Source organism: Cnephaeus nilssonii (genome assembly GCF_951640355.1).
Source record: "Cnephaeus nilssonii genome assembly, chromosome: 17".
NCBI classification, from domain to species: domain Eukaryota; kingdom Metazoa; phylum Chordata; class Mammalia; order Chiroptera; family Vespertilionidae; genus Cnephaeus; species Cnephaeus nilssonii.
In genome coordinates, this window is record NC_137088.1 from 9,823,410 (window position 1) to 9,847,621 (window position 24,212).

General features: G+C 53.5%; 1 protein-coding gene across 1 annotated transcript in view; it reads left to right on the plus strand.

Annotated features, from left to right (window-relative positions):
- Nucleotides 1-22,464, plus strand: part of LIMD1 (LIM domain containing 1) — a 44,672-nt gene extending 22,208 nt beyond the window's left edge. Inside the window, exons 2-8 of the mRNA XM_079795258.1 lie at nucleotides 210-311; nucleotides 12,489-12,556; nucleotides 14,973-15,035; nucleotides 17,710-17,840; nucleotides 18,412-18,463; nucleotides 18,873-18,941; nucleotides 19,980-22,464. Coding sequence (XP_079651384.1) covers nucleotides 210-311; nucleotides 12,489-12,556; nucleotides 14,973-15,035; nucleotides 17,710-17,840; nucleotides 18,412-18,463; nucleotides 18,873-18,941; nucleotides 19,980-20,117 — 623 coding nt within the window. The 3' untranslated portion in view covers nucleotides 20,118-22,464. The remainder of the gene's footprint in view (nucleotides 1-209; nucleotides 312-12,488; nucleotides 12,557-14,972; nucleotides 15,036-17,709; nucleotides 17,841-18,411; nucleotides 18,464-18,872; nucleotides 18,942-19,979) is intronic.
- The last annotated feature ends 1,748 nt before the right edge of the window (nucleotides 22,465-24,212 follow it).

A 24,212-nucleotide genomic window follows, 5' to 3' on the forward strand; every position in this document is an offset into this window, starting at 1 on the left:
CTGGTGCAGGGAGAGGGAGGGGGAGGGGGAGGGGGAGAGGGAGGGAGAGGGTGGGGGAAGGAGGGAGGGGGAGACATTGCAAAGAAGCGACCCATGGGGTGGGTGACGTGCTGCTGATGGGGAGGAGCATCCGGCTTTGCTCACTGGCTCTTTCCGACTCAGTTGACACTGTTTCCCTCCGACTCACTGGTGTGTTCTTATCCTTGCAGGTTCCTGTGTGAAATGCAGCAAAGGGGTGTTTGGGGCCGGCCAGGCCTGCCAGGCCATGGGGAACCTGTACCACGATGCCTGCTTCACCTGTGCGGCCTGCAGTGAGTGTGTGCGGGGCGGGGCGGGGTGGGGCGGGGAGGGCAAAGGTCGTGGGGACCGAGAAAGGGAGGAGCGGGAAGAGCCTACGTCCTGAAGACGCTGCTGGCCTGGGCCCCTCACGGTCCCACCAGAAGGATGGCGCCCTCTACGCAGGGTTTTGTGCCCCCCACACGGGGCCCATCCAGGTAAGGTGACTGGTCCCAGGGCACCAGGCCTCGCCGGGGATGGACTTGGGCGATGCGTTGAGTGGCTTCACAGCGCCGCCTGGCAATGGCAGGTTTGTCATGCTCGAAGCCTCATGCTCCAGCCCCCGCTGTGCTTGCCGGTTTTTACCTGCCTGAGATGTCCCGTTTGTGCGTGGATCGGTTCTCACCTTTGCAGGGGAGACTGTGGACGGCTTTGAAATGGACCAAAGTCGCCTCGTGTCCTGAGTGGAAATGCTGTGGTCGGTCACCAGACTAGCGGGGCCTGGCCTTGCCTTTGAGCCACGTCACACCCTGCAGGTTGCTTGGTCCTGCTGGCGACACCCATGTTTCCCGCCGCGACACGCACACGTCTGGTGGAGTGCGGTTGACCGTGGCCCTGTGGCGTCAACCACTGTTGGTTTCGCGTCTGCTTAGCAAGTTTATTTTGGCGTTTCTTTCTTTATTCTCTTTAAGTTTTTATGAAAGTTGTATATACTATTGCTTTATTCCTGCATCTTCTCCATTGTTTCTTCCTTGAATTTTCCCTTTTCCTTTCCTACTTGGCGAGATTTGGCTTTACATTCAAGGATCTTTTTGCGGTCTCTGTCCAGCGTTAGTCTAGTGGTCACCGCCTTGCTGGGGTGAATGCCCACGTGCACAGTTGTACCGTTAACTTCCTCCCACTGCGCTCGTTCAGTGTGATGGCATATTTCTTCCTGTAAACCTGGGCTCCTCTGCCCATCTGCTGCCCTTTCTAATGTCCTCGAACAACCTGAGCGTCCTCGTCCTTTCGGATGGGCATGGATCCAACCCTGCACTTCTGTCCCAGCAGAGCAGAGCACACGATCTTCCTGCGAATGCGGGAAGGTGCATTGAAGTGCCTGTTACGGATCTTGCTCCGGTCAGAAATCACAAAGGGACTGAACTTCATTTTTACCGCTGGCCCGTCTGCGGTGGCCACAGAAGGGAAGAGACCCGCACGCTCATTTCGGCGTTTCTGATGTCCTGCATACGTGTGGTTCTCCACAGTCTCCCGGCTATAACACCTTACTGGTTCCCTCACTCACTGACATGTTTCTGTTTTACCTATCTGTACAAGAGTTGTGCCAAATTATTTCTTGATATTTGCTGTATTTTCCAGGGAAAAAAGAAAATATTAAGTAGAGGCTGTTTTCCTTCTCAAGCAATCATCATTTGAACTAAGAAAGTTGCCGGGGAGTCCTGGCCAGGTGGCTCAGTTGGTTGGAGCCTCATCCTGTACAACAAAAGGTTGTGGGTTTGATCCCCGATCAGGTCAGGGCGTGTACCAGAGGCAACCAATTTATGCTTCTCTCACATTGATGTTTCTCTCTCTCTCTCTCTCTCTCTCTCTCTCTCCCTCCCTCCCTCCCTCCCTTTCTCTCTCAAATCAATAAAAAACATGCCCTAACCAGTTTGGCTGAGTGGATAGAGTGTCGGCCTGCAGACTCAAGGGTCCCAGGTTCGAGTCCGGTCAAGGGCATGTACCTTGGTTGCGGGCACATCCAGGGGGGTGTGCAGGAGGCAGCTGATCAATGTTTCTCTCTCACCGATGTTTCTAACTCTCTCTCTCCCTCTCCGTTCCTCTCTGTAAAAAATCAATAAAATATATTTTAAAAAAACAACAACATATCCTCAGGTGAGGATTAAAAATAAAACAAAGCCCTAGCTGGTTTGGCTCAGTGAACAGAGCGTCGGCCTGCGGACTGAAGAGTTCTGCGTTCGATTCCCGTCAAGGGCACATGCCCAAGTTGCAGGCTCAATCCCCAATAGGGGGCGTGCAAGAGGCAGCTGATCAGTGATTCTCATCATTGATGTTTCTATCTCTACCTCTCCCCTCCTCTCTGAAATCAATAAAAATATATCTAAAAGGTAGATAAATAAATACAAGAACGTTGTTGGGGAGGAATATCTTAATGAGTCCGTTGGCTCCTCCTGTGGCCACATGACTAGCTGTCAGTCCCTCAGTGGTTGGGTTTCTCTCGCTTCAGAGTCTGACAAGCCCAGAGGCTGAAGGAGGACAGCTGGCGTGTGTGGGCGTCGGCTTGGTCCAGCAGTCAAGGCCCTCGTGGTCTGGTCTCTGTCATCGCTCCCTACTAACTTACCACGTCAGACAGACCTTCTCTTCTCCACATCCGTGTCTGTGAACACACAGCTCCCTAGCATCTCCCCTCTGCTCGCCCTGTCCCTTCAAACCCTGACCAGGCTTCAGGACCCAGCGCAGAGGCTGCCTTTTCCACGCGCCTTCCCTGTTCCCCGCAGGAAGGAACCACTTCTCCTGAACTTGTCAGGCCCGGCTTTCCGGTTGGTGCTGTCATGGATGCGGTGACCACACGCTCCGTGACCCCGTGCCGGCCGTCCAGGCCCCAGAGCGGAGCTGCTGAAGGCATGGGGACGGGACTCCGTCAGAAAGAGGGTGTCGCGCGCGTTCCTGTTTGCACGGGGCCTGCACACACTCCTGCTGCGTGGAAACACACAGCCGCCTCTCCACGGGGAGGGAGCTGTCGGAGACCCAGGCCTGGGCCTGAGCGGCCTCTCAGACGCCTGAAGGAGTTGCCTTTGTGCGGTGCCTTACCGCTGCCTGGGAGCTGCTGCAGCGGCAGGAGGCGCCGGGCGCCCCGTGGCCTGGCTCCGCGGGGCCTCACGTGTGTCTGCGAACCTCAGGGTGGAGGGGACGGCACAGCTGGGGTCCACCCCTCCTCGTCGGGGAAGAGGAAATGGGGGCCCAGATCTAGGGAGAAAGTTGCTCAAGATTGGAGACCTCGCTTGGAGCCGGCACAGAATCCAGGCTCCCGAATCCAGCTTAGCCTTGCACACCCCGGTTTTTCCTGTGGGGGTGCCTGTGTGTTTTCCTGTTTCCCGTTTCATTTATGAAAACAATCTAGCTTAAAACACCATAGAGACGTGTTTCTATATGTACGTGCGCGCGTGCACACACACACACGCACACACACACACACACACACACTGGCTTCCTGGATCGTGTTGCTAATTTACTAACAAAATGCTGGGTTCTGTCACGCTCACACATGCTTCCAGGGAAGGCCGAGGCCCCACGGACCCGCCGGGCGAAGATACAGCGAGCTGCTTGTAGTTTGTTACTTTCACAGACAGCGAAACGAAGGACACGCCAGGCGTGCCAGCTGCCTGGGTCCTCGTCCCACACACCGGAAAGGACCCAGAGGGGCCGGGCGGTTGCGGGACGCTGAGCAGCCAGTCCCCGGTGCAGCCCCGCTCTCACTGGAGATGAGAGCTGTGTCGTCTCAGTGATGGGCCCCCGGGCAGCTGGGAGGTGCTCTGACAGCCTCCCACGCCCCGGGGTGCTGGGAGGGTCCCGGGTGTCCCCTCGGGGCCTTTTCCGGTGTGGAGGGTGCGGGTTCCTCGGGGCGCCCTGGCTCCCCACCGCTCACAAGCAGTGACAATGTTCAGCTCACTGTTGGTTGTGACAACAGCATGGCAGCCGAAACCTGTGATGTTACTGAAACAGGGGCTTCCAGCTGTATGTGTTCCCTTCTAGGCTTTGTCCAAATTTATACAAATTTGCACACGATTCTCTAAAGTTTTTAGAATTGTAATCATAGCATCTAAAGTGTCATGTCCTTTTAGATTTACTGTTTTGTCGTAAGTTCCTCTACGTCTCTGCAGTCTTCATAGTAGTCATTGTAACCGTTGCCTAGTAATCGGGAGTTTATTCTTTTTCGGCATCGCACTCGCTTCCGGCCTGCGGGTCGTCACCCACAACCCCGACTGTTGTCGTGCCTGCGTCCTGTCTCCCCTCGCTGAAGCGTTTCCTTGGTGTTCGTTCCCAGAAGTGCAATGTGTGGGCGTTTTTAAAGTCCCCTTCTTTCTTGCCTGGCTCCTCCAGCAGCCAGTGTGTTTGGTTGCCATGGAGATGTGTGCCCTGGGTTGCCCTTCTCCTCCCCCGCAGGCCCTGCCCACCCAGGTGGCCGCGTCCCCAGCTGGATCTCTGGGCACCGTGGAGCGGAAGGGCGGGTCCGTGCCGAGGGCAGGCAGGGCCTTGGCTGGCGGCCACGAACCCTGTGTCTGGACACCCTGCGTCAAGTGGCCCGTCTGAGGGGACGCTGGCGCCCATCGGTGGCCTCGGGTGGAAAGAGAAGGAAGAACCGTGTGCGGGGTCAAGGGGAGCTCTCGTTGGCACCTTGCAGAGCAGACTGAGGGACGGAGGAGGCGGGGCTCTGCGACCTCCCTCCAAGGCAGCCTCGGGTCTAACGCGTGAGACTTTGTTCACTTTGTGAAGACTCAACCGAGCGTGTTCCCTGCTGGGTCCGGGAGAGACCTGCTGGCCGTGCTGGGGCTCAGGCCGCTCTTGGTGTCCGTGGCCTGAGTTGGCAGGTGACGGACTAGATGAGAGATTCTGGGTGCTTTCCTCCCCGGGGCTCACGGAACAGGGGGCCACCCGGGTCCTGGGGGTGAGGATGAGGGTGCAGGCGGTCCACACTGACAGGAATTGTGCCCAGTGCCGGCCTGCGCTCAGAGGAAGGTCACCGAGGGCCGGCGGGGTCCGCTCGGGACAGTGCTGGGATGTGCGAGTCAAGGCCAGCACTGGTGGCTTTGCGTGCGGTGACCCAGGGCTCACGTCCCGGGGTGGGGGGCACTGTGACCTGCCAGCCATACCTTGGGGGGAAAAACAAAAAAAAATTAAGAATAAAAATCATTGCCCATCCCACCTTCCAAAACCCAAGCATCCATACCTGTTAAGGACCATGCATGGATTTTACAGTGAAATCTCACACACATTTAGACCCAGTCCGGGGAAAGGCTGTCCGAGTCAGTGGAACACTGAAAAGGTGCCATTGTATTCCTTCAGGTCAATAACACAACCAGACACAGGCCCGGCGTGGGAGCAGAGGGTCTGGGACTCAGCCAGTGGCTGGTGGCACGCTGCCCAGGAAGCTGTACAGTCCAGGGGGCTCTGGTCAGCTGCTTCCTAAGTCTGAACGCCACCCCTGAAGTCCTGTTGACTTTATTGTTGACTGAAAATGCTCACAGTCCGAAACGGTGAAGGCTGAGTCAGGGAAGTCTCCCTCAGTCCACAGCAGGCCTGCCTCCTGACAATAACAGTCAGCACCATCCTTATGACTACAGTCAGGCCTCACTCACTTCATGTCACCGCGACTTTAAGCAAAATGAGGGCTAAGTCGGTGTCATCTTAAGCTAATTGATATAAACAAGAGTTGCCGAAACCGGTTTGGCTCAGTGGATAGAGCGTCGGCCTGCGGACTGAAGGGTCCCAGGTTCGATTCCGGTCAAGGGCATGTACCTTGGTTGTGGGCACATCCCCAGTAGGGAGTGTGCAAGAGGCAGCTGATGGATGTTTCTCTCTCATTGATGTTTCTAACTCTCTATCCCTCTCCCTTCCTCTATGTAAAAAATCAATAAAATATATTTTTTTAAAAATAAAGAAACAAGAGCTAAGTTCCTGAGGCATCTCATCAATGTTACAATAAAACGACATTATCCGAGGGCCTGATGTAGTTTGTAGGGGAGCTTTCTGTCAGCCTGACCCCTCACCGAGCCCTCCACCCACAGTAGCTCCCTAAATCCTGTAACAAACAACCCAGTGCGTTCAGTCCTGTCACCACCCCCATTTTACAGACGAGCCGGCAGTGGCTTGGAGCGTTCAGTTTGCTTGTGGTTGGCTACATGGCGGTGAAGTACGGTGGCCGGCACGCAGGCCCAGGACCGCGTGGACCCGCAGCCCTTGCCGTCAGCCACTCTAACGTTACCTTTGTTTTGAGAGGACGTGGGCTGAAGACGGGGGCCGGCTCTGGGCATGGGGTCCTGCCACGGCGTCTCGGATCCCGCTGCTGCCTTGGGGCTGGGTGACCACAGAGGTTGCGTGTTCGGATGCTCTCGGGTTGTGAGTGCAGGCTGCTGCCCGGGACCTGGAGGAGGGGACATAGGACGCAAGAGCGGGCTGCACCCAGAGCAGAGAAATGGATCCAGGGCTTTGATCGGAGGTCTCTTCCTTCGTCAGGCCTTTGACCCCTGAGTTTCGGAGCCGTTGAGCCATCCCAGGATTTCTCATCGTAGTCAGTATTTCTGCACCAGCCCAAGGCGTCAGCTGGATCTGAGGAGGAAGCTGAAGATCAAGAATGTGAGAAAGGAAGAGTGGGCAGATCCCAAAGGAAATCAGTGGGCGAGGGAGAAACCAGGAAACATCCAAAATAGACCGCTGGGCCAAGGGTCGGAAGAGAGCAGAGGGGGGACTTTCCTTGGCGTGCGGTCAGAGGCTCGTGTCCATCCTCGCAAACCCAGGTCCGCTGGGTGCCCTGGAACTGGGGCCAGGTTTGGGGTCTTAGGTCAGACTTTGTTGATTCAACCAGAGGCCACGAAGTCCCTGACGTAGAAGAACGTCAGCTTCTTCGTGCCGGTGACATGAATGGAGTCGGCGTCACTGACCTGTATTGTGCAGGTAACTCCAGTGTAGCCACGCCTACATTCCAAGCACACGTGTGGTTTGGGGTGGGAATTTGCTTTCCTTTCCTTCAGGAATCCCAGACCAAGGCTGAGACCTGGTCGTGCCCAGTGTGTCACCTGCCCCCCCAGCCCTCAGTGGAGAACGGAGAGTGTGTGCCACATGCCAGGGGACACTACACCCTAAGGAGCATGAAGATGTTGCTCTGGGTGCCTCCTCTCAGAGCCGGGATCCTGGCGTTAGGGAGGAGATCTTTTCTGGAGGTCTGAGCTTTATTCAGGTATCCTAGACGCTACTTGGGTGTCCTTGGCTCTCTCCTTTTGCTAAGAGCACCTCTTCTCTCTGAAATCCTCTAAAATCTTCAATTTCTTCAAGTTGACACATGAAATTAACCATCCTAGGGTCCCGAGTCTAACCCTATGATGGTTAATTTTATGTGTCAACTTGATGTGCCGTGGGGAGCCCACATGCTTGATCAAACGTTATTCTAGGTGTGTCTGTCTGTGAAGGTGTTTCTAGAGGAGATTAACAGTTGGTAGACTGAGTAAAGCAGGTTGCTCTTCCAAAATGGTGGCCCTTACCCAACCGGTCGAAGGCCAGAATACCACAACGTGGCCGACCCTCCCACGAATGAGGAAACTGAAGCTGGGACATCGGCTTTTTCCTGCCTTAATACTGGAACTACTCCATCGGCTCTCGTGGGCCTCCCGCTTGCCGACTGCAGACCTTGGGACCTGTCAGCCTCCATAATTGTGTGAGCCAATTCCTTTTATAATAAGTCTGTCTATTTATACACACGCACACACACACACAATTAGTTCTGTTCCTCTGGAGAACCCTGACTAATACAGGCCCTTTCATCTTCCTTCTCCTTTCCCTTCCCTTCCCTCCTCACTTCCACTCTCGCCTGTGCTTCCTCACCAACAATTTCTTTTGCATCCCGGTTTCCATCGGCACTTCTACGCCTCTGACGCTGGTTGTGATGGGAATCAGTGCTCAGGGCGTATTTGCTGTGTCTTCTCCTGGCCCCCTCATTTGCCTCACCTCCACGCTCATTTGCCCTAGATCAGTGGTCGGCAAACTGCGGCTCGCGAGCCACATGTGGCTCTTCCACAAAATAACACGGCCTGGGCGAGTCTATTTTGAAGAAGTGGCGTTAGAAGAAGTTTAAGTTTGAAAAATTTGGCTCTCAAAAGAAATTTCAATCGTTGTACTGTTGATATTTGGCTCTGTTGACTAATGAGTTTGCCGACCACTGACCTAGAGGAAGTGGAGTCCCAGAGTGGTCGCACCGCTGGTGCATGGGGGACTGGGGTCCCAGCTCTGTCCTAGGTGGCCTGCAGTGTACATTCTCCCCCTGCATCCGTGGTCCTCACCCTCTACCATGCATCAGTCACAGCCACGAGGAGCCTGTTACGATGCAGATGCCCGGCTCCCCCAGCAGAGGTCCTGATCCCAGAAATCTAGAGGCAGAGCCCAGGCGCGTGCTTCATGGTGAGCGTCCCAGGGACCTGAAGCCACCGGCTGGGAATGTGTCCGTGGCCCTGCAGCTGCCTCTCCGTCCGCCCCTCTCTGCCTTCATTTGGCCTCCAGGTCTTCGGCTGCTTTTCTGAACTCTGGACTCACATGGTCCCCTATGGCAGGCAGTGGCCATGTGTGGCTGTTGAGCACTTGCAATGTGGCTATTGCGACTGAGAAGTTGACATTTTATCATAATCTCACTTTAATTAAAGTTTAAATTTAGCCACATGTGGCTAATGGCTGCCGCCTTGGACAGTGCCAATAAACTCTGCTAAACCAGAGTCTACTGACTCCTGAGAAAGGGTCCTGGTCCCGGCTGTGCTCTGGGGCCACCTAGTGGTGGTCGGCTGCTCTAGCTGGTGTGTCCGTGAGCGCGGTTCTGGGTGCCTGCACTTGCTTGGAGCGCCCAGGACTGGGGCAGTGATTCCAGGAATCTCCAGGTTCCTTGGTGCCTGTGTCACGGGCCAGATCTGTCCCTCTGCCTCCTCCCTGCTTCTCAAGACCAGGTTGCTTGCTGCTTTCTGCCTGACGCCCCTTCCCCTCAACGTACGTGCCTGTGGTCCCAACAGGTTATACCCACACATGTGCCGTCGCAAGAGACGTTCACGGAATTGTCAGGATAATTGAGATACTACGTAGGCAAAGTGCCCAGTAAATTCGGAGCCTCAGAATGTACCAAATGCAGATGACAATGTTGGACTCATGCGTATTACGTTTTTAGGAAGAGGAAGGGAAACCCAGAGAGTTGGGCGCAATCCTGGGGTGTCTTTTCCAGTGTATCCCCAGGAATCATCCGTTCCCGCCTCCTTGTGTTGCTCCGAGATAGTGACGTGGGGTGGATTTTAGTTCCGCCTCCTTCTCTGGTGAGCCCCTTCCACCCTGAAACCCCGAGGAGGGGACGGGGAGCGACGTGTGGACTTCGTAAGAGGCACACGGAGGGACAGGAAAGAAAGGGGCGCTGATGAGTCAGCGACGTGGGACAGTGTTTTTAAACATTTAAAACACTTTTTTAATATATGCAAGTTCTAAATGCAGTCCTCGGAACACAGACGGCAACCAACAGATGTGAGCGTTTCTCTCCCACGGACAAAAGACAAACTGCAACATTTCTATGTGGGACTCGGTGTCAAAACTTAGATGGTTTCTTAAAACGGCAGTAAAACCTGGAGCAGATCCAGGTCCACTCTCAGGTCTGTGGGGGAGTCCTCAATTTTTTTTAAAAAATGTATTTTTATTGACTTCCGAAAGGCAGAGGAAGAGAGAGAAACAAGAGAACCATTGATCGGTGGCCTCTTGCACGCCCCCTACTGGGGATTGAGCCCGTAACCCAGGCATGTGCCCTGATCGGGAACCAAACCATAACCTCCTGGTTCATAGGTTGATGCTCAACCCCTGAGCCACGCCGGCCAGGCCTCGGTTTATTTATTTTTTAATAAAGGAAATGCAGGAGCATCCTCTAGGCCCCTTCCCTGGCCTCTGGACCTGGGACTTCTTAGCCCTGGGCACTGGCAGCAAGAGGCTTTGTCTAGCCAGAGGGGCAGTTTTTTAAATGATTGAAGTAATACCTGCTTGTTATTAAAAGTTTGGGGAGGTGTAGGAAAGTATACAGAAGCAAACAAAGCATGAACATCCCGCAGCCCCTGCCAGGCCCCCTGGGATGCAGACACCATTATGTCCACACACAGGCACCATCCTCTTGGGCAGATTTCTTTTCCAGTCTTTTTTCTTGGAATTTCTTCTTTACATAGTTGAAATACACAATCTTTAGGTTTTTTTTTCATATTATTACATAACGGTGTTGTTTTTAAAAATATATATTTTATTGATGTTTTACAGAGAGGAAGGGAGAGGGATAGAGAGTTAGAAACATTGATGAGAGAGAAACATCGATCAGCTGTCTCCTGCACACTCCCCACTGGGGATGTGCCCAGAACCAAGGTACATGCCCTTGACCGGAATCGAACCTGGGACTCTTCAGTCTGCAGACTGACGCTCTATCCACTGAGCCAAACCAGCTGGGGCATAACGGTGTTTTTTAAGTTAAAAAGTGTTTTGGGTTATAAATACATAATTCTATAAAATTTTATCATTGAAATTATGAAACAAAAAGTAAAATTTCTCATTTCATCTACCTGTGTACCTTATACTACAAAAAAGTTTCAAATATTGAAATGTATAAAGTGGTAAGTGAAACTTCCCTTCATTACAGCCTCTCAGTGCTGTATAATAGTAGATAAGTTGTTTTTTTTTTAATTTATAAAATTGAAAGTAAAATTTCTCTGTAACGCCAGCTACTGGTAGTAACCGCTACTAGTTTTAGTGTGCAATCTTCCAGGTTTTTCTTTTGCATATCAGTGGTGGGTGTGTGTGTGTGTGTGTGTGTAAGTTACTGAACTGGAGTTGTACTATAAATACAGTTGTCAGCTGGCTTTTTTCACTTACTAATGTATTGTGTATCTTTCTATAGTATAAGCATTTTCCAGTGTCACTAAAACACTTCACTGAATGGTATTTTAAATGGCTACATAATGTTTTCACATTTAGATGCACCCTGTTTTATGTAGTCCTTCCCTAAGGCTATTACTTTAGATCGAAGTAAATATTTATTCACATGCCACATTCTTCCCCTAAGCTAAGTCCCAGACTGCCCCACTGAATCAAAGATAAACATTTTAAAGTTTCCTTTCCAAAGAGAGTTTATCGTTTTACACTCTCGTCAGTAGCTTACAGAAATATGTCGTGGCTGCAGTCACAAATGACTGGGATCACTTAAAAAAAAATGTCTTTGTTAATATCATAAGGGAAAAGGCTCTTGTTTAATTTGCGTTTCTTAAAATATGAGAGGGTTCAGTGCTCCGGCGTGCTTAATGATCTTCCTGGATGATTTTTGCAACAGAGGTAATCCGCCCTCTATTAAAACAAAAAAAAAACAAAACCCGGAATTCCCAGCTCAGATTCCTGGGCCGGGACTCCTTAGAACTCCCTGGGCCGGGACTCCTTAGAACTCCCTGGGCCGACTCCTGGGCTCAGAGCTGGGTGTCTGCCCCTGGGTCGGTCAGAAGCCTCGCCTCTCTAGCGCGGCCTGTGCGGGGTTCAGGCGGCCTCCGGCTCCCTCTAGTGGCCCCACCGGCAGCTGCAGCCTCACCTCCTTTCCCCGTCATCCCGGTGGGAAATCCTCGAATGAAGAAAACCAATTAAACTTAACCTCCAAGGCTGCCAGGGGGTTCTGGTAGTGAACTCTGAAACCGCTGAGTTGTAAGCACTCGTCTTGTTACCCTAGTTTAGCAGAGTCAGGAAATACTTGCGAAGGTTCTAGGACCTTCTAGAAGTGAGGGTAACTCACTTTGAGGGGAGCTAAAGGATTAGCATTTGGTCTACAGCTGAAGTGTATGAGCGCACATGCAATGTTGCAGTCACAGGTGTGTGAGTTTATATGTCCATGTATATGCACACACACTTTCATACCTCCCTCCCCTTTTAAAGAGTTTTAAGTATGTCGCTGGGTCCTTAAATCTCCTTTTGAAAACAATTCTTTCCATGGCTGCCTAATAGAATAAACGCTGCCGTTTATTTTATAGGAATAGGATCTGCTCATTTCTCATAGACGTTGCAAATGATGGCGGGATGAAGAGCCTTTAAACAATTGAACTTTGATTATTGTCTTGCAGTAGAATTTTTGGGTCAAAATCATCTGAACTTTCTAAATTCTATGAATATTTAATTCAAAATTTTCTCTCAAAACCCTGCTCCAAGAAGGGGTCAATGGGTGGTGGTGGTGGGGGGAAACATATGTAATACTTTCAACAATAAAGATTTAATTTAAAAACAAGCAAACACCCTTGTGGCGTGGGGAATGTCTGCCTGCCAGTGTCATTATTAGTGCTGTTCTCGCTAACCGCGGCACGGGCCATTATTTTATTTTATTTTATTTTATTTTATTTATTTTGTTTATTTTTATGCCCCACCCCCACCCCCCATCACGGGCCATTATTTTAATTTGAACTTTTTTTCCTTAGGCCGGAAGCTGAGAGGAAAAGCCTTTTATTTCGTCAACGGCAAAGTGTTTTGTGAGGAAGACTTCCTGGTGAGTTTGACCCCCCAAGCCTCCCTCCCCTCAGCCCTGACCAGAGTCGGGGGGCGGGCAGCACACGGGAGGCCCGGCCAGGAGAGGAGGGTGGCCACACCGCCCCCGAAAGGGGTCCTGACCGTCCTTCTGGAGACGCGTGGGGTGGCCCGTGTGCCCGAGGCAAACGACAAGCCACCGAGCTTGGTGCTTTGAAGGGGCTTGAGGGACACTCGGCCTGTCCACTTGTTGCTTCGCCCACTTCTGCCTGGGCCCACTCCTGCCTACTCCACCCCTTATCCCAAAAAAGCCTCTGGACTGGGATGCAGGCCTTCCTCATGTCTCGCTCTGCCTGCTCCCCACGGACCCGGCCTCCCCCACGCGTGGACAGTCCCTCCGTGTGCAGCCCTGTGACCTCTGAGGCCGGCTGCTGACCTCCCACCGCCCACAGGACCGTCCCGGGCCTGCCCCCCAGCCCCTCCCACTCCAGTTGCCAGAAGCAGAAACATCACCTCGCCGTGGGTCCTCACCTCGGAGAACCGTGTCCTAGGTTCCTCCTGTCCCCTCCTCCCTCCCGCCGGTCCCAGTGCAGCCACACACTGAGCCTCGGGCCACCAGGCCCGCCCTGGGCCTGCTTAGCTGGCACTGGCAGCGGGACCCAGCCTGGTGGCCGGGTGCCCTCCTCCGCACTGTCTGCCTGTGCACCTGGCCTTCGGGGCACCCCCAGGGTTCAAGCACGTGCAGAAAAGCTCTCCGCCTCAGGAGCCTGCCTCTCCCAGCCTGTGACTCACTCGTTCTGCACTTGCCATGCTCTGCACGCCCGCCCGCCCGCCTCCCTTCCTGCCTTAGCTTGTGCCGTCTCCTCTGCCTGGAATGTCTTCGTCCTTTCTTTGCCCGGGTAACTCCCGCAGCCTTCCTTGTCCCTCCTGCCCCCACACGGGCTTGCCTCCTCCATGCAGCCCCCCGCCCTGGCAGACAGTTAGCACACAGCATCATGTCCGTTTACAAGCCTTTCCCCTCCGGACTGTAGAGACGGTAGCCCCTCGGGAGGGATGAGCGAGCTTCTCCACCCTCAGGCCTGAGATCCGAGCTCAGTGCTGAGCACGGAGTGCGGCCAGGAAAGGGAGACCCAGAGGGGGCCGGGCCAGCTTCTTGGTGTGGATGGATTCATGTGACTCATGTTTGCCGGGCACAGACACGCAAACCCGGGCTGGCTTAAGCCAAAAGGAAATTCATTCTGACATTGCCTCCGGGAGTCCTTTTCTCTTTCTGGCCCTGCCTCTCACTCCCACTGTGTGAGTGTCAGACTCGGGTGGGCACTAAGCGATGGCCTGATGGGCGGGTCCCGCGTTTGTCCGGAGCCTGGGCAGACAGTTCCTGGAGTCTCCGTGGCTCTTGTTGGGTCTCATGGCCATCCGTGGGCAAAGTCATTGGTGCTGGCGGAGTGCGAGGCTCTGATTGGCCGGGGCCGAGTCTGTGCCCCACCTTGGAACACAGTATGGGGTCAGTCCCACAGGAGTGGTGGGGTCCCGAGTGAAAATACAGAACTGTTGTTACCCCTGGAACGGGAGAAGGAGCCAGACAGCAGAAACCACAGCTGGTGGAGAGTTGCAGAAAGTTCCCCTTTTCCTTCCCCACCTTCCTTTCCATTCCATTTCCCCCATTAAGTAATATTTGCAATATCTAAACTCCACTCTCTCCCAGTGTGTAGTATCGCGTATGTTTTCTGAAGAGAGTTCCTCGTTTCTTTTAAGACTCCTGCCGTGTGTGTGTGTGTGTGTGTGTGTGTGTGTGTGTGTGTGTGTGTGTGTGGTAGATAATACTTACTGAGTTTCTTTGAAGCTAACTGTCAAAGGCATTGGCTTTTTAACCAGAAACTGACTTGAATTTGAATCCTGTCCTTACCCCTTAGAGGCTGTGTGACCTTGAGAAGGTCACTTAACCTCTCTGAGCTTCCCTTTTGAGAAACGGTTCGCATGTATGCTGCAGAATTGTTTTAGGATTCATTGGCGTGGTGGCCTCAAACTTGAACACGCATCAGAATCCTTCAAAGGGCTTGTGAAAACACGGAATCTGGGCCCCACCCCCTGCGTTTCCAGTTGGGCTGTATCCTAATAATTTGCATTTTTTAGAGTTTGTAAGTGATGCCTGGGAACTCCTCTTAGAACCGCCTGGTTGGATTCAGCCTCTCTGCCATGCCACGGGTACCCAGGTGTACTTCCTAGGGCAAGTGGTATTGGTAGTCGTCATGGCTTTTGTGGCAGAAATGATTCCATGAGTCATCCACACAGCTGTGTTGTCCTCGGGGAAATGACAGATTCCTGAAAGAGTGACACATCTTTCCGAGAACGTCATGGCTATCCTCATGGCTGGCCGGGGAGAGGCTGGGTTCCCCCGCCCTTGCCCGGGTTAACTCTCTCTTCTCTTTCCTCGGCAGTACTCTGGCTTCCAGCAGTCAGCCGACCGGTGTTTTCTGTGTGGCCACCTGATCATGGACATGGTGAGTAGGGTCAGCCGAACAAGATAAGAGCACGGTGAGCGGGGGAGGCCTGCAGAGAACAGAGGCATTCACCACGGAGAACCGTGTTTCCTAGCTCGGCTTGTGGCTGCAGTTTTTATTAACATCTGGTTTTACGGAAAGCAGATCCTACGCAACATGCCTTGTTTGATGTTGGCTTGCGTTGGCATTCGCATCCTCAGCCCTCCAGTCCACACAGCGTTGTGTTTCCGACGATCCTCTCTGCGCTGGGCTGTCTGCACGCTGGCCTCCCTCTGACGTCCTGTGATCCCTGCAGCATCCTAGCTGAGACGCCCAAGGGAACCTGTTTTTACTGCGGAATTCTCAGCTGCCTTGGCGTCGGGCGCAGAAAGTCAGATAAACACTGTGTTTTTCCCCTTTGCTCAGTCTGTTCCTAAAACTAATTAAATTTTTGTTGTTGTTGTTGTGAATCTTCACCTGAGGAGATTTTTTCCATTGCTTTTCTGAGAGAGTGGGAGGGAGGAAGGGAGAGAGAGAGAGAGGGGGAGGGAGAGGGAGGGAGAGAGGAGAGAGAGAAAGAGAAACATTGATGCGAGAAAGACACATCCACTGGTTGCCTCCTGCACCTGCCCCAACCGGGGACAGAGCGCGAACGTGAGACCCAGGTACGTGCCCTGGACCGGGAATAGAACTGGAGACCCTTCGGTGTGCAGGCCAACACTAACCGCTGAGAACACCAGCCAAGGCCCAAGATGAATTTTTGAACCAGGGGAACAAGGAGCAAATTTTATTCGTTCTGTTCCTTGCTGAGCCACTGGCTCTCTGAGCGTGTCCTGGGCCGCAGTGTCTTTATCTCTTCAGTGGAGATAGTTTTCCCTTCCTGGTCTCCGTAGAGCAGGGGTGGGGAACCTTTTTGCTGCCAAGGGCCATTTGGATCGCTATAACATCATTCATGGGCCGTACAAGATTACCAACTTAAAAATCAGCCTGCTGTGTTTGATCAAACATTTAATCAGCTCACCCCCTAATGCCTTGGCAGGGCGTTCCCCACCCCGGCTTACAGGGTAAGGCTGTGGGCCTAAGGAATCCGGAGGATCAGGTGCTCACCAATGGAGAGTGGCCCTGTAGGTTTTATTTAATATACTAGAGCAGAGGTTGGCAAACTGCGGCTCTTTGGCCCCTTGAGTGTGGCTCTTCCACAAAATATCTGTGCGATTGAAACTTCGTGGCCCATGCGCAGAAGTCGGTTTTCGGCTCTCAAAAGAAATGTCAGTCATTGTACTGTTGATATTTGGCTCTGTTGACTAAGGAGTTTGCCGACTACTGCCCTAGAGAAAATGACATAGAACTTCGTTTTAGTTGTAAAGAGTTAAGTAAATCCCTTTTTACTGATCCATGCATTCCTTTCAGGAGAAGGGAATTGCTAAGAGTTGCCTTTAAAAAAACAACCACCATTTTTATTGAGAAACAACTCATGGAGTAAAGGACCCCCTCCCCCCCAAGTGTGCAGCTGAGTGAACTTTTACACTTGCAGATTCCCACGGCAGCACCTCCCAGATCAGGATATAGATCATCTCCCACAGTCCGCACCCCAGAAGGTTCCTCCCTGGCCTCCTCCCCGTCGAGATCCCCCTCCCACAGGGGTCCCCACTATCCCGACACCTCTCGCCTCGGGTTTGTTTCACTGGTCCTGGAGAGTCTAGGCTCCTTGGGGAGTGCCTTTTCTCACTTACAAAAATGTTTTTGAGATTCATGCATCTGTGGTCCCTGTGTGGGTAGTTCATTTGTTTTCCTTGCTAAGTAGAAGTCCATTGTAGGGATATAGCAGTTTGCTTATCCATTCTCCTGCTGGTGGGGTTTGGGTGGTTCCCACTCGGGGGCCACGTAGGAATAGAGCTGCTGTGAACACTCTTAGGCATGTCTCTGATGGACATGAATACTCATTCCTGCTGGTCCAGGGATTGTACTCTGAGAACCACCGACTTAACAGGAAAAATGCTTTTTCTCACCGAACGAGAGTGTGGAGGTGGGCAGTTCCACGGTGGGTGAATCTGGTTACGTGCTGGTGTCACGAAGGACGTTCCATCCGGCTCTTCTCCCCTCCCCACGCGTCTCAGCGCTGTCCGGCTTCAGGGTGGCCTCTTACAGGTCCAGGTGTCACATCCGGGTCAGTGCCCCTGAGAGGAAGGAGGTTTGTGGGGCTTTCTCTTCCACTGTGCTTAAAAACGACAGCAAAGAGGCTTTGCTTGCACTTGGATTTCAGATAATCGGCTGAGTCTCGGCTTATCCTGCCGCAGGGTCAAAGCCGCTTAGAAGGAGTTGGAGGTTTTCTCCGAGCTCTGCATTTTCCCGGGGAATTTCCTTTAACCTTTCCACACACTCGCTGCTCCCCAAATCCGGGATGGATCCTTTGGTGGCCCTATTATGCATCGTTTCCTACAAAGAACCGTAAGGCTTTCTGACGGGGAGCCATTGAAATTCCCTCCCGGAGTTTTTAGGAATTCAGGAGGAAGGTCCTGTTTGGCCTCCTGCTGTTTACACATGTGACGGCATTAGCTTTCCTGCCCGGTCGCCTCTTGACCGTGGTCCACGTGAAACTTGGGATGTGTGATTGTTCACGTGGTCCCTCCGCCTGATGTTCTCCCTTCCTCGCCGTCCTCCCGCTGAGTCCCGGCCTGGCCCTTTGTGTCCGCAGATCCTGCAGGCCCTGGGGAAGTCCTACCACCCCGGCTGTTTCCGCTGTGTCATCTGCAACGAGTGCTTGGACGGGGTGCCCTTCACCGTGGACTCGGAGAACAAGATCTACTGTGTCCGCGATTACCACAAGTAAGGAGGGCCGGGAGCCGCCGGGTGAGCCACGCGGTGGCACGCAGCAGTGACAGCAGACACCTGCCGAGGCGTGTCTGCAGCAGCTCGTCCATTAGCCCACAGCCCGGCAAAGGCCTGATGGTTTGCGGGGTGGAGCAGGGGCCTCGGAGCTCAGCGATGTCTGTGCAGACAGGAACTGATGAAAAAATTACGTTTATTGAATGGAAAAAAAAACCACACCAAAACCCCCCCAGATCACATCCTCCAGGCCCTGTGGCTCCAGCTTGGCTAACTTAGAAGGCGCCGGTCCAGCTGGCCTCCCCCCTCGGTGTGCCTGGGCCTGTACCAGCCTCCTCAAGGGGACAAAACAGTCAGTCAGTCTGTTCCGAGTAGAGAGGGGCCAGATGTGCTCGTTAGCGCTGGGGGTGGATCCGGAAGCCTGAGGAAGCGAGTCCCAATGAGTGAGCCAGGCCCTCCGTCCAGGGCTGGAGGGGACAGGGCCGGGCCGGGGGGAGGGCTCCCAGGAACCCTGGGCCTTGCCCTCCAGGAGCACAACCTGCATCTCACGGCTTCTCTGCTCTCCCCACAGGGTGCTGGCCCCCAAGTGTGCAGCCTGCGGGCTCCCCATCCTTCCCCCTGAGGTGAGCTGCCCCTCAGACCTGGGTCGCCCACGACAGGAATTTCTCCTGGGTCATTTCCAGGCTCTGTCCTTCATGTCCTCCCCAAGGAGCCCCTTGCTCTTCGCCGGCTTCCCCAGCCCAGTGCCCTGCTTGTGCCCTGTTTGTCCCGCAGTCAGGGCAGACCTAATGCTAACTCCTAGAGGAGAAGGGGAGCAGGTGGCTTCTTCAGTGTTGACGACATCCCAGAGGGGGGGGACTCCTGTCCCTCCATTTCCCATAAGTCAATGTGTCCTTTCCCCCCGTGTTAGTATCTTCGCCTAAGGCCGCCTGCTTGTTACTCAGAATCCCCCTCACACACACCCCCCCCCCCCACTGCATGTGGAACCCAATGGGCCCCCCAACTTCTTGTTCCCGCTTTTTCTCGGTCCAGGGCTCAGATGAGACCATCCGTGTCGTGTCCATGGACAGAGATTACCACGTGGAGTGTTACCACTGCGAGGTAGGCCTCCCCCTGCCCAGGCCCCCAACACTTAGCAGTCCCAGAGAAAGCCTACCCAGGTGACTGGCAGGAGGCGGTTAGGTTCGGGCCTGGGGCTGCCTTCAGAGCGGATGGAGGAAATGGGATGGAGCCTGTTCTGGGGGCGGAGCGGGGAGGAGAGGTCGGAGAGGACGCAGGTGTTTGGGGCATGAAGGTCTTTACTATTTTCTCTAAGGCCTGAGTCCGTGGCAGCTGCCCCGCCTGAAGCTGCGGAGTGGGAGGAGCATGGGGAATGTGGGGTCAGGTCCTGTTTGGGGGCCTTCCCCTCCCCTTGTATCACCCCCAGGCTGAAGGGTGCTGAGGACGGTTAGGCCAGCCAGGGGTCGCCCCTCACCAGCCCTTGTGAAGGGTGCAAACGCTGTAAGAGCCCGTGGCCTTCCAACCAGAACTACGTGGAAGGAGATGAGACTTATTTTGTGATGCGGGGGGTGGGTCAGGAGAGCAGGGGCGTGGGTACAGATAGCTTGATCCCACCGCCTGCGCCCGAGCTAAGGAAATAGGTGGGACTTGTCAGTGGTGCCCCAGGCGCTGGGGACAAAGGTGAAGCTACAAGCTCCACGGTCCCCTCCACACATCCAGACCAGCACCGTCCGGTGGACATCGAGAGCCACAGATTCAGGTCCTGCGTGTCATTTTGTTTCCTAGTAGCCACATTAAAAAGGTAGAAGAAATAGTCGGGATCGAGTTTTGTGATAAACTGTATTCAGCCCATTCTATCCCGAGTGTTACCATTTCCACATGTAGTCACTATGAAACATTTTTCACCAGCCATTTTATATCCACTCCCCACCCCTCTGGCGTGTGTTTACACTGACATCACATCCCATTTCCCACCAGCCCCATTTCAAGTGCAGGATGGGGGCCTGTGGCCGGTGGCCCGGGGAGGGGGCTGGGGTCCTGCGTTCGCCACCCCCGGGGAGCCACACCGCTGGCTTCCGCCGCGCTGGCCTTTGGCAGCCCTTTTGCTTGGCCGCCGCGGGACATGTCTTCCTCTCCCAGGACTGCGGCCTGGAGCTCAACGACGAGGACGGCCGCCGCTGCTACCCGCTGGAGGACCATCTCTTCTGCCAGCCCTGCCACGTCAAGCGGCTGGAGAAAGGCCCCGCGCCCGCAGCCCTGCACCAGCACCCCTTCTAGCCGGAGCCTCCGACCGCGGGGCGGGGAGAGGCCGGGGTGCCAAGGACCAGCCCGCCTGCCTGTTGATTCTGGGAGTGGAGTTGGGGTGGGGGGAGGAGGCGTGGCCAGCGAGGGCCTGCGCGCATGCGTGGGGCCCTTTGCTTGGCGACCCTACCCGTCTGGGGTGTGTGTTTCCCAAGAGCCTTTCTCGCTGCCGTGCGTGCATCGGATTGCTCAGGACGACGCTAGGACCGGGTCACTTCAGAGGGCAAGGTGTGCACCGAGCGTATTTCATAAGATCTTGGGGGAGAGGTTCCAGCTGCCGATGCATTCAACCCTTCCTCTCCCTCCAGGGAAATAGTGCACCCCACGCCCCCCTACACGCGCGCGCAGAGTGATTTAGGGCTTCCTCCCGCCCCAGAGCTGCGTTCAGTAGAAGGGCTGCAAATTGTAATGGTGTTACGGCGAGAGGGAAGCCCAAACACGTGCTCTGCATCTTAGGGAGCATTTTCTAGGTAAACCAGAGCCAATGCTGAAATAAGCGAGACGGGGCGCCCTCCTGTCCCCTGTCCCCTGCCAGCATTCTGTGTCCCCCCGCAGATCTGCATTCCCTGTGGGCAGCCGGGGGGCTGGCGGAGACCTGCCCCGCTCTAGCCTAGCGGAGTGCCCGGGGACAAAGAACTTGGTGCGGGCACCAGGCCTCTTTGCCCACCGTTTGCCCTTCCCCCCTGTGGCGCTCTCCAGGGTCTGTGACTTGGGAGTCGCTTCTGCAAAGGCAGGTCTCGGGATCCCACGTGCCTGTTCCGCTCAGGGAAGGCGGGGCTTCTGGAAGTCCTGCGTCCTGAGAGCCAGCCCCTTGTCCACCAGGAGTGTGTGTACGTGTGTGAGGCCTCTCAGCCCGGTGGAGGGCGCGCCTGAGGATAAGTTATTAGTCATTGCACGGGTTTCTCTCTTGCCCCACTCTCGGCACCGGCATTATTACGTTGGAAGAAACCGGTATTAGGTACAGTGCTTTTGTCTCTTTTTTTTTTTTTCTTTTTTAACTGTTTCCCTCCACTTTCAGTCTTCCACACACACAAAATACCTCACCGATACGAGCCTCCCCAAGTCGCAGGGAAAGGAGGAAGTGGACCGTCGCAGTGGGCTCAGGTACCTTCTTCGGTGCCTTAGGAACATCTAGCTTCATGCCGGCCACACTCCAGTGGGCCAGGGCCCTGGGACCCTAAGCAAGGGCCAGCAGGGAATAGATGGAAAACTGGGTGCTACTGCCTTACCTATTTCATCGTGCTGGCTCCCGGGGGTGGCAAGGCCCCATTCTTTCCAAGGCAACTTCTGAACTGAGGAGGCAGAATTTGCCTTGCATGTCACAGTTCGGAAGCCCAAGGTCAGAATCCCTGGGTATTTCAATAGGAAGATACATACATTCATATTTGTAAAAGGTTGGCTGGCATTTGCCCTCTCGGCCTGTGCAGAGGGCCCCGGAGCCTTGTTGCTGGAGCACTGGGACCATCTCACCATGGCCAGCTAGGCTGGGGCACGGCAGCTGGCGTCTGCTCTCTGCCTGCTCACCCGGCACCCCGAGCCGGGGGACTGGGGGGCTGGGGCCGAGGAGGGTGGTCAGTGCAGCCATCCTGGGACTCCCAGACGTTCCCTTGGCCCAGCTTCCCTCGCGGGCCACGTTTTTGACTCATTCGGTAGCAGTCGCCTGTAAGACGCAAGAATTGACACCATGGGTTGTTGCACGTTTTTATGAAATGTATTCTCCTGGGGTCCTTTGGCCAGATGCCCCTGCCAGGCTGTGTGCTGTCATTGGTTCCTTTTCATAGGCCGAGCCTCCTGAAAACCTGTGAATGAGTGGGGCTGGGGAAGGGACCCCTGGGGTCCCACCCCCTCTCTTCCCATCAAGTCATCCAGCTTAGCCCGGGCAAGGCTGTGGGCAGAGGAAGCCAGCCGACGTGTCTTGGCCGTCTTTGCCAACCCACGAATGTTTCTGGCCTCGAGGACTCACCTTTGTTCCACTTTCGAATTCCAGCGAGACAGAAGTAGGAGGCGTTTGTTTGCAAATTGGGTAACTAGTTAGTTATATCTGTGATTCCGTGTTTTAAGTGAGATTTTTAAAATAGACTTTATTGGGGTGATTCAGATCTCGCTGTCAATATGGCATATTTTTTTTTTTGTTATTGAAGAACAATGAGAATTCCCAGACGAAACCCCAGCAGCAACCTCTCTTGTGATCTGTGTCCCTCGTTTTTCTCTCTCCTGCTCAGGCCTTTGCACATAAGCCGCAAGGAGATGTTCGCCTACCTGGTTATTTTAAACATTCTGTACGTTATTAGCCAAGTGGACCTGTGATGAGGTTGAACTTAGAGAGAAAACAAGCGCCTGGTAGACCAGGATGAATATGTTGGTTGTAAAAGTTAGAGCAAATAGCCTTTCCCAAGTTCCCTAGACAACTCTTTGACTTTAGCTAAATGAGGAGAGAATTATGGCCTGATTCCAGACCCCAGTGCCAGCCTTCTCCCTTGCCTCATTGCCCTTTTTTTAAAAAAAAAATTTTTTTTTTTGCTTCCCACTGCCCCTCTTCCACCCCCTCAGGTAGGGCCTTTAAAAAACTGCCTGGGTGGTCTAAAGGCCGTGTAACCCTGGTTGGCCCGCTCTATCAGGAGTCTGTCTCTGATGTTTCCCATCTGTCACTGAGTAAAGAGTGATTTATTCTTTTCTCAGCATGGGAGGGCCTTTAGTCCTGTCCCTGTCACTGCCTACTGTCCCCTGCCCTGCCCCCCAGGACTTTCCTTCTCCGCGGTTAGTGCTGGAGTGACAGCCTCTTTCAGCTGAGTCCTGAGGTTATGCTGTTGAGTCCTGGGTGGTGGGAGGGATTGTCACGGAGTTCCATCACCTTCAAGGGCTGCCATCACCTTGTTTCCTTGGGCTTGGGGCACACTTACAGAAGGGAAAACAGAAATGTTAGGACTTGAGAATTACCCACAGTCCTTTGCAGGCCGCCTTTGTGTGCCACTTCCCGTGTGTGTGAAAGTGTGAGAACCGTGAGGGCTGCTGATACGCTTGCAAAGAATGTGTGCGCGACTTGCCCCCCAAACCATGGTTGCTTGGTGCCGTTGTTAATAAGAAAGACCCTGTCTGCCAGGAAACCGAATTCTTTGTACTCTCCTTTGTGCCACGAATAGTCCTCATTTCCCAGTTACTATTTGAAGTAACTTTTTGAAGTTAACAGATAAAAAATGAACAACATATGTTGGCTATCTATTGTTCTGAGCGAGAACGGGACAGATGTGGGAAATTTCCATCGAGCGTATGAAAATGTCAACTGTGCAGCGAAAATTATTTTCCTCGGTGTCTCTTCTTTTCTACAAATTTATTCAAAAATTTACTGTTCCTATAAAGTTATGCACAATGTTGTTCCTATAAAATGATCTGAAGTTTCACTTACTATAAAATGATTTAACATGTCATAACAATAAAACTGCATCAATTTATAGACCATTAAAGTGCTCTCCAACCTGATAATGTTGACCGGGTCTTTTGTGTGTGGAGTAAGAAGACGGTGCTCATTGTAAAGTGGATTTGGTCTCCTTTTAGAGCTCTGGATTCTTTCTTTCTTCATTTTTTAAAATATATTTTTATTGATTTCAGAGAGGAAGGGAGAGGGAGAGAGAGATAGAAACATCCATGATGAGAATCATTGATCTGCTGCCTCCTGCACACCCCCTACTGGGGATCGAGCCTGCAACCTGGGCGTGTGCCCTGGACCAGAACTGAACCCGGGACCCTAGAGCTCTGGATTCTTAAAGGAACATATGGGTGTCAGAACGGGGAAGGGACTGAGATTTTGTCTTGAGATGACCATGTTTCAGTCAATGGTGGATTGCATATGCAAAGGTGGTCCCGTAGGTTATAGTGGAGCTGAAAATTTTATATTGCCTAGTTATGTAGCCGTCAACATCCTCCTGCAATGTACTAGAAATGAGGTGTTCTGATTGCTAACTAGCAAGGGGTATGGGAGGGAGGAGCATATGGGATCATTCCTGCCCAGAGAGGGAGTGGCCCTGTGTCCACTCATGTGGTCACCTTCTAGTGACCGGCAGAATGGCTTTGGGG